This window comes from Zingiber officinale, chromosome 6B (genome assembly GCF_018446385.1).
Source record: "Zingiber officinale cultivar Zhangliang chromosome 6B, Zo_v1.1, whole genome shotgun sequence".
In the NCBI taxonomy this organism is placed as follows: Eukaryota; Viridiplantae; Streptophyta; class Magnoliopsida; order Zingiberales; family Zingiberaceae; genus Zingiber; species Zingiber officinale.
Genome location: NC_055996.1, coordinates 16,154,821 through 16,171,900, shown reverse-complemented (window position 1 = coordinate 16,171,900; position 17,080 = coordinate 16,154,821). Strand labels below are relative to the sequence as shown.

The 17,080-nt window shown below is 35.5% G+C and overlaps 1 protein-coding gene across 1 annotated transcript; it reads left to right on the top strand.

The window, feature by feature from the left end:
• Window positions 1-5,140: 5,140 nt before the first annotated feature.
• LOC121992115 (ATP-dependent DNA helicase 2 subunit KU80-like) lies at window positions 5,141-16,348 on the top strand. The gene is made up of 12 exons (XM_042546272.1): window positions 5,141-5,376; window positions 5,769-5,861; window positions 7,626-7,677; window positions 9,493-9,621; window positions 10,887-11,290; window positions 12,205-12,491; window positions 13,801-13,996; window positions 14,108-14,311; window positions 14,743-14,910; window positions 14,987-15,319; window positions 15,768-15,898; window positions 15,990-16,348. Exons 1-12 carry the CDS (start codon window positions 5,362-5,364, stop codon window positions 16,048-16,050), a joined length of 2,073 nt encoding a protein of 690 aa, XP_042402206.1. The 5' UTR covers window positions 5,141-5,361; the 3' UTR covers window positions 16,051-16,348.
• The last annotated feature ends 732 nt before the right edge of the window (window positions 16,349-17,080 follow it).

Here is a 17,080-nt window from a genome sequence, read left to right as displayed (position 1 = left end):
AAGATTTGGCACGAATCTCTGAGAGTGATCGTTGGAAGTGGAGTGGAAGAACTGCGGAGAAAGACGCTCGCCAACGGCTTTATCCTGCGCAACGGTCGCCTCCCAATCGATCGGCTGATCGATTGGGGAGGCTAAATCGATCGACAATTCATCCTTCTTCTATGCTCTCTTGAAAACGCCTGAATCGATCGACCGATCGATTCAGGCTTTCTCGTTATCACGCGAGAAAAACCAGTCCCCAATCGATCAACCGATCGATTGGAGGTGCCCAATCGATCTGCTGATCAATTGGGAAGCATTCTGTACCTGTGACAAAGGCTCCCAATCGATTTACTGATCGATTTAGGTCGCTGCTTGTCGTAACACAGTGCCAATCAATCAGTTGATCGATTGAACCACTGTTCAATCGATCGGTTGATCGATTAGTCTCCCCTTGACTTGCTTAAACCAAGTTTAGGGTCCCCAAATCCAACATCCGATCAATCGTGACCTATTGGAACCTCATGCCTAGCATCTGGTCAACCTTGATTTGCTAGGACTCCTTCACCAAGTGTCCGGTCAATTCCTTTGACCCACTTGGACTTTTCTCCTCGTGCCAAGTGTCCGGTCAACCTTGACCCACTTGAACTTACCGTCTCGTGCCAAGTGTCCGGTCCTCCATGACCCACTTGGACTTCCACCAGATGTCCGGTCACCCTTGGCCCATCTGGATTTCCTCGTGTCAAGTATCCGACCAATCCTTTGACCTACTGGACTTCCCAACACTAGGTGTCCTGTCAACCTTGATCCACCTAGATTCCCACGTGTCTGACTTCACTCACTAGGACTTTCACCTAGCTTCACTTACTAGGATTTTCACCTAGCTTCACTCACTAGGATTTTTCTCTGTCTGGCTTTACTCACTAGGACTTTCTATCTACCTAGCTTCACTCAGCAAGACTTTCACCTAGCTTCACTCACTAGGATTTTCACTTGGCTTCACTTATCGGGATTTTCACTTGGCTTCACTTACCGGGATTTTCCTAGTCACTCACCTGGACTTCCAACTACCTAACCTCCAGTTAGGACTTTCCTAGTCAAGTATCTGGTCAGCCTTGACCTACTTGTCTCTTCTTCACACCAATCTGGTCAAACCCTGACTAGAGGGGAATTGCACCAGCAATCTCCCCAATCGGACGATTGCACCTATAATCTCCACGTATTGTCAAACATCAAAACCCAAACATCAAGACTCAGGCTTGAGCCAACTCAAACCTAGTCAACCTGGTCAACCTTGACCCCGGGGATATTACACCAATAAAGAGAAGGGTAAATTCAAAGTCAGAGAGGGCTACACAATGAAATAAAGCATCGACAAAAAATGACAAGATATTAAAGAATATCAAATGTAAAAATAGTTTTGCAAGAAGCCAAGATCTTTCATAAGAATTATAAAATTCTTATGAAGGATATTAGTGAGATGACACTCAGACAACTTTATATACATGATATGATTGAAAAAAATTAAATAGAGATGTGGGTTGATATCGATGCATTTAAGTTTATTTTTATATATTATTATAATTTATGTCTTTTTGTTTGATGCACTTTAATGTTTATGTATTTTTTTTAATTATTAATGTTATTCCATGTTAGCAATTTATGGATTTAAATTTTATAAAAATTTGATTATATATAATGTAAAATATGAATGAGAGATGAAAATATATATAATGAAAAAGTGTAGAACCCATGAAGAAGTTGTTAAGAGGTTTTTTTATATTGGAGAAATGTGTAAGATTTTTTTTTTACTTTTGATGTGGCATTGACGTAACAATAAAGGAGCTCTCCAAGAGCTCTCTCAATACCACATCAGTGCTATTTCAAAACTAAAAAATCTCATATATCTCTCAACTATAAAAAAATCTTTCAATAATTCCTTTATAGTCCACACTTTTTCAAAAACCTTTTTTTTATTTATTTATTTTTAAAAAACAAAAACAAAAATAAAAAAAATTATGTAAATTAAAAAAAAACAAGGTGAAGGAGCGACTCCCTAAACAGGGAGCCACACTTGTCGAAAATGAAGGAATTCCCTCCCATTGTCATCTATGCCATGTCAATAATGGGAGCCTAAGAGCATCACCAGTCAGAGCTCCCACTGGTGACGTGGCTTGAGGGAGGAACCTCCCTCCCATCTCCCTCAAGCGAATGCGGAGCCGCTCCATCGTTGACTTTTTTTTAAAATATTTGTTACTTGAAAAATAATGTACACATAGTAGGTAGGTTGAGAAGAAATTAATTGAATGAAGATAGACGTTAAACAACAGCTACTTTAATAACTGTTGTTCAACAATTAATTTTTTTAATTAAAAAAATTCTATAAATATACCACGAACTCATTTTTTTTTTCATTCATCTCTTCATTCTTTATTTCTTTCATCCTTTCATTCTCTATTTGTATTTGAAATGAACAAAAATTTTAATGCTTCTTTTACAAATCTTTTGAATTATTCAAATGCAGAAGAAAATACATCTTCTCAAAATATCTGCATTCCTCCAAACTATGATGCCCAATATGCTAGTACCCCGTGGTAATTTTGATGTGATCAACCAAGTTAAGTTAGGTTCTGTTATGTTTTTATCCCCTGTGTCTAAGTGTGCAGGAATTAGGAGCACAGGAAGTTGAGCGAAAGATGCAGCTAGCGAGAAAAATGACACGAGAGAGAACCAACGGGCTCATTGCGTTTGAGGGATAAGGCTCTTTGGAAGAGTACGCTGATGAACGAGAAGGAAGCGCGCGGCGGTTTCGAGAGACGAGAAGCCAGAGTGGAAGGATACTCGAGAAGACTGGAAAATGGGTTCAGGTGAGCCTTATTTTGGATGACCAAAATCACCCAAGCGAGCGGAGCTGGAGCGAAAGACCCAGAGGAAAAGTCAACCGGAAGTTGACTGTGCTCCGGGCTCTCGGAGCTATTCCAGGCGCTTGGACCGCACAGACCCAGAGTGCCGGGACCGCCCAGACCCAGGGCGCCCCAAGCTCACGCCTTGGTCGAGCCTGTTCAGCCAGGTCTGGGTGCCTAGAGCGGGTCCAGACGCTCAGACCAGAATTTTATCGAAATGCCAGCTATCACGATCCATTGTGACGAGGATAAAATTTTATCCCCTCCAGGCGCCTGGAACACTTCCATGCGCCCGCCCCCACCAGGGCTATAAATACAACCCTGAAATCAGAAGCTAAAAACATCATTTGTAAAATAGTTTCTATTCTTGTTCTACTACTTTTGTGAACTATTAACGTTGTAAAGAGGCTGCTCCATCCAAAGGAGACTTGAGTGAACTTCATTTGTCTAGGATTGACAATTCTCTGATTGCAAACCTAGTAAATTCTCTTATCTCGATTTTTAAATTTATGCATTTACATTTTGTTTTTATACAAGTGTTTTCTTAATTTAGTTTGAAACATCGAGAAAGGTTGATTTTAATTTTCAGTGCAATTCACTCCCCTCTTATTGCCCGCCAGGGGACCAACACAATATTCTCAATTTTTCTCTCACACGCAATACCTCCTAAATTTTCAAAATATTTAATATGTTCCACAAGGTCTTCCAAAGCTATCAAAATTTTCACTCCCCCTTCAAAGTAACGTCGCCCTAGCTCTATTTGGTATGTGTTCACATCCAAATTGGTCAGCCATGAGCAACCAATTTGGGATGCATTCCATGCCTTTTGTATTTTCACCTCCTCAACCACCAGTTATGTTTTCAAATGAAGCAAGGACTACTATCGACCCATTTATCAGCGACAAAGAACCTCTAACGCCATCGTCTGTTCCAACATCTCAGTGGCCACCACACTCATCACAAGAAGAGCGTGAAGTTGAACTGGAGAAATATGATTCAAAATGAAGATTTTGGTCTCTTGATGAAGATATGGTCCTTGAGAAGTCATGGGAAACTATCAGCAATGACGCAGTCATTAGTAATGACAGAAGGATCAATTTTTTTCGAAACGTATAGCTGATTACTACAACAAGCATCGGTCCATTGAAATTATGAAGAGAAGCTATCAGGTGCTAAAATCATATTACATAAGTTTACGCCGATGGTAAATGAATTTTCTATAACCTATAATAATTTGTATTCTCATTGTCAAAGCGGATGGAGTGATGAGAATGTATTGGAAAATACACTAAATATGTGGAAAGCCAACAATAAAAATAGGGATTTTAAGTATATGCATGTATGGAGAGTTGTAAAAGAATATAAGAAATATGCTTCACAATCAGTTGCTCATTCCTCTAACAAGAAGACAAGGACATCGGAATCATGGGAAACACTTCAGCATCAAATCCAGATACGAGTGTTGATGTTGATGACTTTGAAGTCCGCATTCATCTGATAGGGCAAAAAGCAACGAAGAGGAAAGACAAATTCAAAGTCAGCGAGTGCAATGCAATAGAATAAATCCTTGACAAAGAATGACAAGATATTAAATAATATCAAATGGAAAAATGACTTTGCGAAAAGTTAAGATCTTTCATAAGGATTATGAAATTTTTATGAAGGATACTATTGAGATGACACTAAGACAACTTCAGATACATGAGAAAATGGTTGAAAAAATTAAAAAAAAATTAAACAGAGACATGATCTGAAGTAGATGTGTTTAAGTTTAATTTTTATATATTATTATAATTTATGTCTTTTTATTTGATGAATGATAATATTTATATGTTAGCCATTTATAGATTTATATTTTATAAAAATTTAATTATATATATGGTAAAATATGAAGGAGAGATGAATTATATAATGAAAAAATATGTGAACCTTACGAAAAAATTGTTGAGAGATTTTTTTTTTTTTTTTTTTTGATAGTGGAGAGAAATGGAGAAGATTTTAACGTGAAGTTAACATGATAGTGAAAGAACTCCATGAAAATATTTATGACTATGCATGCTCTAATGGGAGCTCCTTGTGAGGGAGCTCCTTGGGAGCTCCCATTTGTTTATATGGCTCAAGTGAGGGAGCTCTCTTCCCTTTATTTTTCTATTTTTTAAGTTTAATTTTTTTTAAAATACAAATAATAAAATATTATAATATATTAATTTGTGAAAAAAATATGAGATTCATAAAGAAATTGAAGTTGGTGAGAGATTTGAAGATGAGAGTTGTGTGCGATTTTTTAGTGGTGCTGATGTGGCATCGATGAGCTTTTGGGGAGCTCGCACGAATGCCCTAAGATCTTCTAAGCTGTCTAACCAGAGAAAGAAAGAGAAGACTGATCCCACAACGCGTACCAGAGAAGATTGATCTCTTCTTATTTGAAGTCCCCTCTTTCTTCTCTCACTGGTCGATTTTTCGTCATTCCGTCTGCACGATGGCTCGTAACAAGGTAGCTTCTACCCTGCTTCAGTCTAATATTCTCGCTCTCGATCGGCGTTTACTCCGTTCTGCTCTTCTTCCTGTAGAATGCTCCTCTTGTTGTTTTTTTTTTCTCATCAAATTCATGTCTTGTCTCCCCTGCTTCCTTCACCTTCGTGCCAGTTATGGATTTAGTCCTCGCGTGAATTACTTCTCATTTCAAACTTTCATATTTTTTTTTTTTACTTATTTGAAGCCGGAATTAAATCAGTCTTTTGAACTCGGGTTTCTTACTGATTGTAAGCGTGCATATATGCGTCTGAGACGGAAAAGGTTGCCGCTTTGCCGAGTTAGGGTTTGGAAATTTGGTCGTAATGGCATGCTCCATGTTTTTCTACATTCATTTTGTGTTGCCTTCTGCAGGAAGCGATGATTTTTCTGATTGATGTTGGTCCGTCGATGCATAGCGTCCTTCCGGAGGTTGGAAAAGTTTGTTCAATGTTCATACAGAAGAAGGCAAGTTAAAATCTTCAGTGGATTATAGTCAAAGTTTCTTCAGTTATGTTTAAATACATTAATTTGATCGGTTTTATTGTATCTGTAAAATTAGGGTTTAAATTTTTACTACTATTCTTCGCTGAAGGGAATGGTTACATCATATATATGACACAATTACAACATCCTTCAACTGATAGAAGATGTGAGATTAAACCTATTTAACATATAGATGGTAAACCTATTTCACATCTAATTACTATGTTAATATCCCATCAAGTTGCTCAAGGTAGCGTGTAGATATTGTATATGTCCAGCTTTCTCCATATAATAGAAAGTCCCATTAAAGTAATAAAAAGATTTTAAGATCAATTGATTTCTCCACCAGAGATGGTTGGACAGCAACAGAAGCACTTTAGGTGACTTGATAACAATTGTTGCCCTGCTTAAAGTAATGATTGGGTGGCAACGAAAACCCTTTAGATGGTCAAAATTGGTTGATTTCTCCACTGAATAGAAAATAGGTGATGAGACTATCGACACTGAAGCTGAAGTAGATTAAGAGGCTCGGTAGAAGACACCTTTGTTATCGTGGTAATTATCATGCATGGAGAGTAATGGAGCATAAATGAAGTGGCATGTCTGGATTTCCATCTCTGCAGGACGTCTAAATACATAATTGGCAGAGCAACAACATCCCCAAAGACCTGACCCATAATGACTACAGTGGTGACAGTAAAAAAAGTGCATGCTGGATGGCCTCCTAGATGAGTTTGGGAAGGAAACTAGGTCTTCCTTTGAGGTTGCAAAGTGGTGATATGTGGAGGACCATAGAGATTAGATATAGGGAGGAGACACACAAGTAGAGGACCTTGAGGAAGAGGTTTAGGAGATTGGATTTCCTTCTGATAGGGATGAGAGAGCTCTACTTAGCTTTAAGGGAAGCAAATGATAAGTTTTTCTTGTGATGGTACCATTACAGGATGCTGTGAATGAGTATCCATATAAGATGTGGGAAGCACGCTCATTGGCAGCACCATCGAAGAAGAGACATTGGTTTTGAATGCAATCACGAGTGGCATATAAAATGTCGTGCTTATAAGCTCCAAGTAGATGACAGAGGTTGGATTATTATGCAATTCTAATTTGGCCCCAAGTAGATGGCTAGTAGGCAGCTATCAAAGTGATAGGGGCTATCTGGACATCAAATTAAGGATACATCCATCAATTTCTAATTAATGATTAATTGGATGTGGTCATAGGCAATTGTAGTTGTTGGACTCTTCATATAATGTGAAATTGCAATTTGGCAAGCTCCTAATGCAATTGAAGAATTGCTGCCTCGTCTGCTCTGTGGATTACAGGAATGGAAAGATCAAAAGATTATCTTGGGAGTTATGTGAAGAAAGAGGGAACAACTTTAATATTTGATGAGATATTTAGACCCAATGTGGTCCGTCCCTTCTCTGGGACCCACATTGGCTGGAGTTTCGTGCACCAGTCTGTCCTTTATGGTTTTTCACTAAAGAGGGCTTATTACATTACACAGTAGGGACACAATTATAACATCTTGGAACTGAATAGTATATTTGGGCCAATACCTATTTAACATGTCACTAAACATGTTCAATTTAAAATAATAATTCCAACATTATCTAAGAAAATATGATGCTATTGTCCTTTTTTTGGCTATTCTATGACTCATTTTTTCAGTAACTAATGCTTATATCTTTGATTTCCTAATTACATTGAGATTCTTGACTGATTTTTCTCTAACTTGTGCAGTTGATTTTTGCTAAAAGTGATCTGGTTGGAATAGTTCTATTTGGAACTAAAGGTACTTTTATCCGTATAAGATTTCAAATACTGATAGTATCATCAAAGTTATTGTTGCAATGAATATTAAAGCTGCTACAACTGTTGTCTTTAATCTCTGTAGCCAGGAAAAGCACAAGATGGTTTAACCAATAATTTCACTAATTTTCATATAGGGTTATCCTTATGGCATCCAATATGTATGAAGATGTTATAGCATTCAGGTTTAATCATTTTTTGCATACTGCTTGATAGATCTAATGGTTAATGTCCTGAGAAGCATACCATGGTGTAACCAATAATTTCACAAGTTCCATATAGGGTTATCCTTACTAAATCCAATGCACATGAAGATGCTATAACATTCAAGTTAGATTATTTTTGCATATTTCTTGATGGATCTAATGGTTAATGCCACTTGGAAATGCAGTCTTTCGATTTGCCATGCCATGAGTTGCTCCTCGATGTCGTTTTGATTAATCTTTTGCTTGTTCACTTCATGTATCAATTTATCATTTTTGTTAAGATTTAAATGGATTACTTTGGGAAAACAAGATTTTGTAACCATATATATAAATTGTGGGATATGATAGTGTAATTAGCTTTAATGAAAATCTGTTTAGTTTTTTTTTTTTAAATTTAGATAAGTTTGGTTAGAAAAGTCAGATAGAGTGTCTAGGGTTTTTATTTGAAAAATTATTTTATTTTATGAAGAATAATATCTAGTTAGGATCTCATGGATGTGACAAGTTTTCAATTAATTCAATTTCCATGGTATCAGAACCATTCTTTTTCTCTAAACCTTATATCTTGGGCTTCCGCCTCTTAGCACTGTACTTTGCCCCAAAATCTTAGACTATTCTTTTTCCCTAAACCTATCATCCTTTCCCCCTAAACCCTAGATTTGGCTACCACTACTTCCGCAAGACCCTATTATGCCTCAAAGTTGCTTGTCCACTGTGCAACTAGCATCTCCCTCAATCTTCTTGTCTTCTTGACACCTATCTCCACCTCCAAACATTTTTTGCTATTTTGTTAATAATCACGGAAGAAAGGAAAAATTGTGTGAACAAGCTAAATTTTTTTGCTGCCTCCTAACCCTTCACATGGATCGTCTACGTCAACACAATCGTCTCCAACTGGATTTGCTACAGTCATGAAATTTTCACCAAATGACGGGAAAAATGTCAAAATTCAACTCCTGTTTTCATTCCAAACAAGATCTTTAAGATTGAGGAAATCCCATTACATGAATTGCAAGGGCACATGATGATATCTTAGATCTATCTTGATCATCTCAAACCGATTGTCTACTCACATTCTCTAAAATGCCCCTATGCTTTACTATCCCTACTAAAGTGGAGTTGGTGGGAAAGGGGGCATTTTGTAAGCAAAAGTGAATTAATGTGTCATTTTGATAAATTAAAACTTTGGAGGTTTTTTGTAATAAAATTTAAATCATGGGAGGCGTTTTTGATGATAATGAAATTTTAGGGATTTTTGTGAAAAGAGGTAATTTGTTGAGCAAAATGATGTTTCTCCCATTAGTGAAATAGGAAAAGATAGGCTTATTTTGGTGCACTCTTTTCCTCTACGGTGCTTCCTCGAGTTTTATTTTCTACAAGCTTTGTTACTCATTATTCATTCGGCCAAAGGAAGCCTTAAACCTTCACTTGTTTACTTCTCCTTTTTGTTTTCTTTCATCAAATAGCCTTTCTCTTGTTGCCAATTACTGATTTCTTCACGTCAATGTGTAATGTTTGTTCATCTTTATTTTTGAAACTTTACTTCATTACTGCTATTCTGTATATTTCATATTTCATGATTAACTTTCCAGATACTAACAATGAGCTTGAGAAGGAAGTTGGTGGATATGAACACGTGTTTGTTTTACGTGATATTGGAGTTGTGGATGAAGCTGATCTGGAAACTTTAAATCTTCCTAGAGGGACATTCCCTGGAGACTGTATCCAAATTCCACCCTTAGAGGAAGTTTTGTCATTACTGCTTGAATATCTTTCTGCTCAAGTTTCAAACTGTTACTGTGTTGGTTAATGTCAAATCAAATAGACTTCTTGTAGTTTCATTTTGTCACAGATGACTTAGTAATTAAATTTACAAATTTTTATTTACTTCTTATGATCTTAAAGCTAACTTGATGAAATGTTGATCAAGAATTAGAATTAAAATGTTGAAATGTTTAGAAGAACAATCAAACTTATCCTTTGATCTATTGCAAATTTATTTTGTTTCTTTTGTTAGGAAAATTGTGATCATTGGATTTGGACATCGCACGAACACCAACAAGTGACCATGTATTATATTCTCCTTACCTTGACACTCAACACCTATATTGATGATGGTGAATATGTGGCTACTAAGTCATTTTAGATAAGGGACCTGATTGCACATATGATATGCAATTCCTTTGGGCAGTTGCATTTGGTTGTGGTCTAGGTAGACTGTCTTGTGTAGTTAAAAAGAAAAAAAATGGTTCAGTTCCTTTGATGATCAAGAATATGATGAGCAATTTAGTGATGATTTTTTGTATGTACAAAAGATTAATTCTTATGGCTGGTACATCCTTCTTTGGTCTATGAAAATTTTATTATCTCAATTTTTTTTAGAAAATAAATATTTATCATTACTTTTATGACACTATTCACCTTTAAGAAATTAATAGGTGTAAAAAAATCAGTGATAATATAGTTTTTTTTTTTAATTTTAAATTCTATTTTCTAAAAAATGAAATTAGAAAATTAAACTAAGGATACTCGTATGTTTACTTAAACATATGTTGTTCAAGTGATGAACACTTTAGATATTAATTATATGCATGCTAATAGATATGCCCTATTCTACGTTATAATATTATGAGGTATTCTACAATGTATTATTATGTGTTTTACATTGTGTGTGTGTGTGTGTGTGTGTATTATGTTGAGTTATGGATTGGGTGCGTACTTTATTTGTTCCATGTTAGTCATTTTATAAATATAAATGTATTAAACATTTTTTAGTTCTGACTACCACCCACATATGCATGTGTTGGGTATTGGGTTGACCATCTGCTGCTTGGAAATGTCTTTTACAATCTTGATGGCATCATTATGCTGGCTATTGTTGCATTTATTCTCTTAAGATATAATCTTATCTCTATTATTGATTTATCAGTCTTGTGAAATTGGTTAATTTTGATTGCAATTTTTTTTATCCTTGACTACTTCCTAGTTTTGGATGCCATTGTGGTTGGTATGGATATGCTGATAAAGAAATTTAATCCCAAGGAAAAACTAAAAAAATGTCTTCATCTCATCACAAATGCACAATGTGCTACTAAGGAACCTTATGAAGGGACGAAAGTGGATCAGGCAGTAACTATTGCTCATCAGATGAATGCTCAAGGCATAAGCCTGAACTGCCTAATTTTCAGAGAAAAATTATGGGGTGTTGAAAATCAGCAGGTCATTGATGAGAATGACAAACTCCTCAATCAATTCTCACAGCAAGCAGTGGCCAATATAGTGCATGTTGATAGTACGACATCTTTGTTAGGTGCTATTAAGGCACGGAGGATAAATCCTGTCACAATATTCAGAGGAGATTTGGAACTCAGTTCGACAATGAAGATTAAGGTGAGATCATTACATTGTTCTGTTGGTAGGTTTCTTGAACTTGGACACTGTTCATAATTATTATCTATGCTGTCTTTTATGCTTTTGTAAATCAGAGATAAATAAATCCAGTTTACTTTGTTTGGACTTTTAACTTACCTCCACTAATGACTATTTACAATACGCTTTCTTCCTCTGCTGCGGGATACTCTATTTTTCTTCTGTATACGTTCTTCCTAAATTGAGTAATACTCTATCCTGTACTGTGCACTTTCTTCCTATCTTAATTTTCCGCCTTGAAAAAAATGAACCAGTTAGCTTTGCTTTTGGTAAATTTCTTTCGTCATATTTCCATGTACTAGTTCATTTTTTTTTGGGAAATGCAGGTTGGAAATTCACCTTCTCTCTGTATTAGTAAATATGAAGAGTTTGTTCTTAAATATTTACAAAGCCTTGATTTAATATATAGAAGGAACTTACAATTAGAGAGGAAGACTGGTTTATTTTCAAAAACAAACTGCTAGTGGTAAGTTTGGTGAAAATTGGATATCTTCAGTGAAGCAGCATAGAAACATGTACAAATTGATTATTTTTAGATGAGGTTATCTTTTCATTTTCTATCTTTCCTATTTTGTTCTACCAACGTGCCACCAAATTGAACTTTGATATACAATCCATCTCCAAACTCCATTAAAAAAGTGAATCATTGAAAGAAACTTCATTGCATATATATTGGTTGGGCTTCTGTATAGTTTTTGCCCTTTCTGAGTAGTTGTTTGATTTGGGTTCTCATGGATTAGTCTTTTCTAATCTTATTGTTTGGTTTTGTGTCCTTGTAATTTAGAATGAAGCTTGCGGTTGCAGCACTGATTTTCTTTTCTAAAAGTTCAGTTTTATGTTTAATTTTTACCATTTATCTAGTTTTGTCTATGCAGGTCTGGGTATATAAAAAGACAGCTGAGGAGAAATTTCCTACATTGAAAAAGTATTCTGATGAAGCACCTACAAGAGACAAATATGCAACACATGAGGTTAAAGTGGATTTTGAATATAAAATAATGGAGGATCCTGATAAAATTGTTCCCCCGGAGCAAAGAATTAAAGGCTATCGTTATGGCCCTCAAGTTGTTCCTATATCAGCTTCTGAATGGGAAGCAGCCAAAGTCAAACTTAAAAAGAGTGTGAAGCTTTTAGGATTTACCAAGGCTTCAAATATATCACGGTAATATTTAAAACATAAGGAGTCTGATGACATGATGGCTTGTGTCTGTTGACAGCATTATCCTGTTGAAGTCCTTAAGTTTAGTTAAATCAACTAGTGAAGTTAGAGTAACTTCATGGATCAAACAAATCTAATTGATGGTTTTTCAAGGACTTGACAATCTAACAATCCCAACTGCTAGTCCAAGATGAAGCAGTGTCGTATCAGGTTCCATATGCTTATAGATATACCAATGAGGCTGCGTTGCAGCCAATTTGGTTGCCTCAGTTGGGGTTTATTGCATTAAAAAAAAAAAGTTTTTGTTCAAAAAAAGAGATGATAGGTATGTAGAAGATTATGCTAGGATATGCGCAGGAAATGGAAAGCTGACTCCAATCTGATATCTGTGGAACCTGTAAGCCTCATGAAGCTCTCATTTCCATTATGACACTAAATTTGTGTGCCAGCAATCTCTTGATTTAGTGCTTGATGGAGAAATCAAGCTCAAAGTTCTATCTGAAACCATCCCCTAATGGCAATGCGAGAGATTCCAGACGATGTGGCTTCTGTCATGTGTGAGCCTCCTATTAGGCTTAGAACTAGGTTGACTCTAAAAGCAGTTGTTGTGACCTAGATAAATGTATATTCAACTTGAAAAACAGAACTTTTATAACCTTACCTATTTATATGGTTCATTTATTGAATTATGTGCTTCAAAAAGTGCTATGTTCATATTAGTAGTATGCCTGGTCTCAAGCCTATTGATCCAATGTGAACAGCCTACCACACTTGATGTAGGAATTATCCCTTGGTCGCACAACTTCTGTATGTATTTGAGGTAGTTGTATAGTCCTTCATGGATGGTTAAAAATCTGAAGACATGGAATCAACCGACCCATGTTTTTGATGTCTTTTGTACATGCCTACTTTTACCAATTGTCAACTGTTGACATCTGAACATTTTACAAACTAAAACATATAATATATTCAGTTGGTGATATGTTCAAATATAGTCAATCTTAGATGGAATATTCAGCCATATTTGTATTTCTGACCCAAGCCATCTATCTCTTTGATCATGATTCTGAAGATTATATAATTTTCTTGAGTTTCCAAGTGGTGGTGATTCGTATCCAATTTTGTCAGATTTGTGATCACTTTTTCCTATCACATAGCATGAGTTATATGCCCAATATCTTCTTTCCTTGTAACAATATTTTGATCAGGACATCCATTAGGTTTTCCCAGAACTTAATTTTCTATATATATATATATATATATATATATATGCATTCATATCTTCTTTACTACATGTTTTGTCTTTGTGAAGGCACTATTATATGAAGGATGTCAATATCTTTATTCCGGAGCCAGGGAATACAAAGGCAATTATTGCAGTTTCAGCTTTGGCTAGAGCAATGCAGGAGAAAAACAGGTCTGCAATTTTGCGTTGTGTATGGAGAGAAGGTCAAGGAAAAGTTGTTGTTGGGGTTCTAACACCCAATTTGTCATCCGTGGATAAGATAGTGAGATTTTTCTTGCCTTTATCTTCTAAAACCTGAATTCTGAAAGTTTTATTGTATTATGATATATCTTGATCAGCAGGCCATAATAATAAACATTGGTTACTTGACCAGCCAGATTCATTTTACTTCAATGTGCTTCCTTTTGCTGAAGATGTTCGAGAATTTCAATTTCCTTCACTTAGCAAGTTCTCATCATGTCAACCAGATGAGAAACAACAAGAAGCAGCAGATGACTTTGTTAAGATGTTGGATCTTACATCTTCTAACAGAAAAGAATTGCTTCAGCCTGAATATACTCCAAATCCAGTTTTGGCGGTTTGTCAACTCTTCTTAATGCTTTGTTTACTTGAAGGATAGAAAATAGAAAAAATATTAAGTTGAATAAAAGAAGAAAAGGGAAATGAGAAATTCATTTCCGTTCTCAATGTTTAACTTGGAGGTATCACAGAGAAGAAACTGAAAAATTGAGCAATTGGAATTTGCAAGCCAACTTTTCATCTTTTCTTTTCCATTTGATTTAGACAAAATTAAAATGAAGGAACTTGATTCTGAACTTCCTTCCTCACTGCCTCTCATTTTCTTTAAAGTAGACAGGAGATTATTGCTTCTCAATTAGTTTCTTTTAATTTCCTTTCTCAGTAAACACAGCATTAGACCTCTCTATACATTTCTGTTCAAGTTCTGATATATGTGATATATGCCATGCCACAAGTATTCTAATCATGCCTCCCTGATCTGTGTTTCAGCAATTTTATCGCTTTCTTGATTTAAAATCAAAGGATCCGGGGTCGGACATACCTGAACTTGATAATAGTCTTAAGAAAATAGCTGAACCCGACTTTGACATTCTTTCAAGAAACAAGTCCATTACTAACCATTTTGAGAAGCAGTTTGAACTGAAGGAGAATTCAAAGGTCTATAACTCTTTTCATTACTTTTTGATCAAATTCTTACTACTTAATGTCCCAGTTACAGCATATCTCTTTACAGAAGAGGAAGTTATCTAGACATGCGTGGAGGGGAAAACCATCTGTTTCAGATGAAAAGGAAGTTGGTAAGGAAGGTGAGGTTCCTGAGACTCAGAGTGCTAGTCTGGTAAAGGCCTTGCCTTCAACAAATGTAGAAAAGATTGGTGATTTGAACCCGGTGCAAGATTTTGAAGCTATGATGAAACGTAGAGACAGTTCAAAATGGACTAGTAAAGCAATCAAAGAGATGAAAAGTTATATTATTTACTTGTTAGAAAATTCTTTTGAAGGGCATTCCTACCAAAAGGCCATTGAATGTTTGATAGCTCTTCGTGAAGGATGTATTCTTGAACAGGTAAAACTATCATTAAGCAAATCCTCCTAGCTAGTCATAAAGATTGTTTATGTTGCTTTAATTTTTGAAACTCATATCTCTTAGACCTTAGTTATTAAATGTTTACACTTGAGACTATTTACAGATTGTTTTAGGCATGGTTTAAAGTGCTGTGCTGTTCAGCATGGGCAAAATTTGCCATTGCACTTGCTGATTGGCACGACACTGGATTCGGCACAGGAGCTAACAAAACTAAGAGAGATAAAAGAGAAGGAAGAAAAAGTAGTACTGTTTTTATAGAGAAGATTAAACTAAGAGAGTTATCAAACATTCAATGACCTTTTATATTAAATGATTTATCAAAAAATTTAAAAAGTGGGGCCTAAGTGCTCGTTATTTTACTCGATTATTTCCACAATTGAGAAGATTAAAATTCACACTTTAATGTACTGCATCTTTGTTTATGCAGGAACCAAGGGAATTCAATGATTTTTTGCTTGATATGTGCAAGAAATGGAGCAAAACTGACCTGGCTGACTTTCTTTCCCTTATGCCATCAAAGAACATCACCTTGATCAGCAAAATTGAAGCCGCAGACAGGTTCATTCTACCATAAACACGATCACTTTATATTTTTATACATAGTTCGACTGTCTTATGATATTCCACCATAATCTCTTTTCCTGAGCAGTGACCTAACAGAAGCAGCAGCGAAAAACTTCCCAGCTACTTTCAATGAGTCTCCAGACTAATCAACAATGACACTGGACCTGCACATTTATGCCACATGATATTGCAAACACCATCATGTGGTTTTTTGGGCTCATCTTGACTCCGATATGATGGAAATGGTCAATAGTTAGTGTTGTGTATCTGTAATACATAATAACAGTGTCGCCGTTGATATTTTGTCATGAGTGAGGACTGTAACATGAGCATGAATATTACCCTTCCTAGTCAGATGTCTCTCATGTGACACGGCTACACAGCTTGATGTGCATGAACTCATTCCATGGAGAAAGAAAAATGACGCAATGATGTTCTATAGCATTGAATCTGTAAAGATACAGAATTAGGATCGTAAACGAGCTGAGGCAAGCTATGTTTTGGAGTGGTCATGCTTATTTGATAATGTAACCGAACTAAATCGAGCCGGATCTTAAATGAACTATGCCGTGGAAATAATTTTTCAAATTTAATTTGATTTTTTTTTATAAGCTTGAGTTTGGTTCAAGCTTGATTTGTTTAAATGTTATTGACATTTCAATTTAAGTATGTTTGATTATTTAAAATTTTTATATTTTAAATTTGTTTGGTTAGTTACTGAAGTTGATAATATAAATTTATAAATGTTATTGACATTTCAATTTAAGTATGTTTGATTGTTTAAAATTTTTAAATTTTAAATTTTAAATTTGTTTGGTTAGTTACTGAAGTTGATAATATAAATTTAATTGATCTGGATTGAACGAATATAGATAAATTTTTATCAAAGACGAACATTAAATTTGATTCATTTGATTATGAATATTTTATCCATTTATAACTCAATATAGAATTGCCAACCATTCTGAAAACTTCTCTTGTGGTGTTGTCGTTGCCGTGGGAATCCCAGTGCATGAAGCTTTCGTTATGTGGGATCTCGATGAATGATTCATTGTACGCAGTCTTACATTATTTTTTATAAGAGACTGTTTTTAGAATTTGAATTTATGATCTTTTAATAACAAAGTAATAATTTTACCATTATACGCAGTCTTACACTCCTCTTCTTTTAAAATG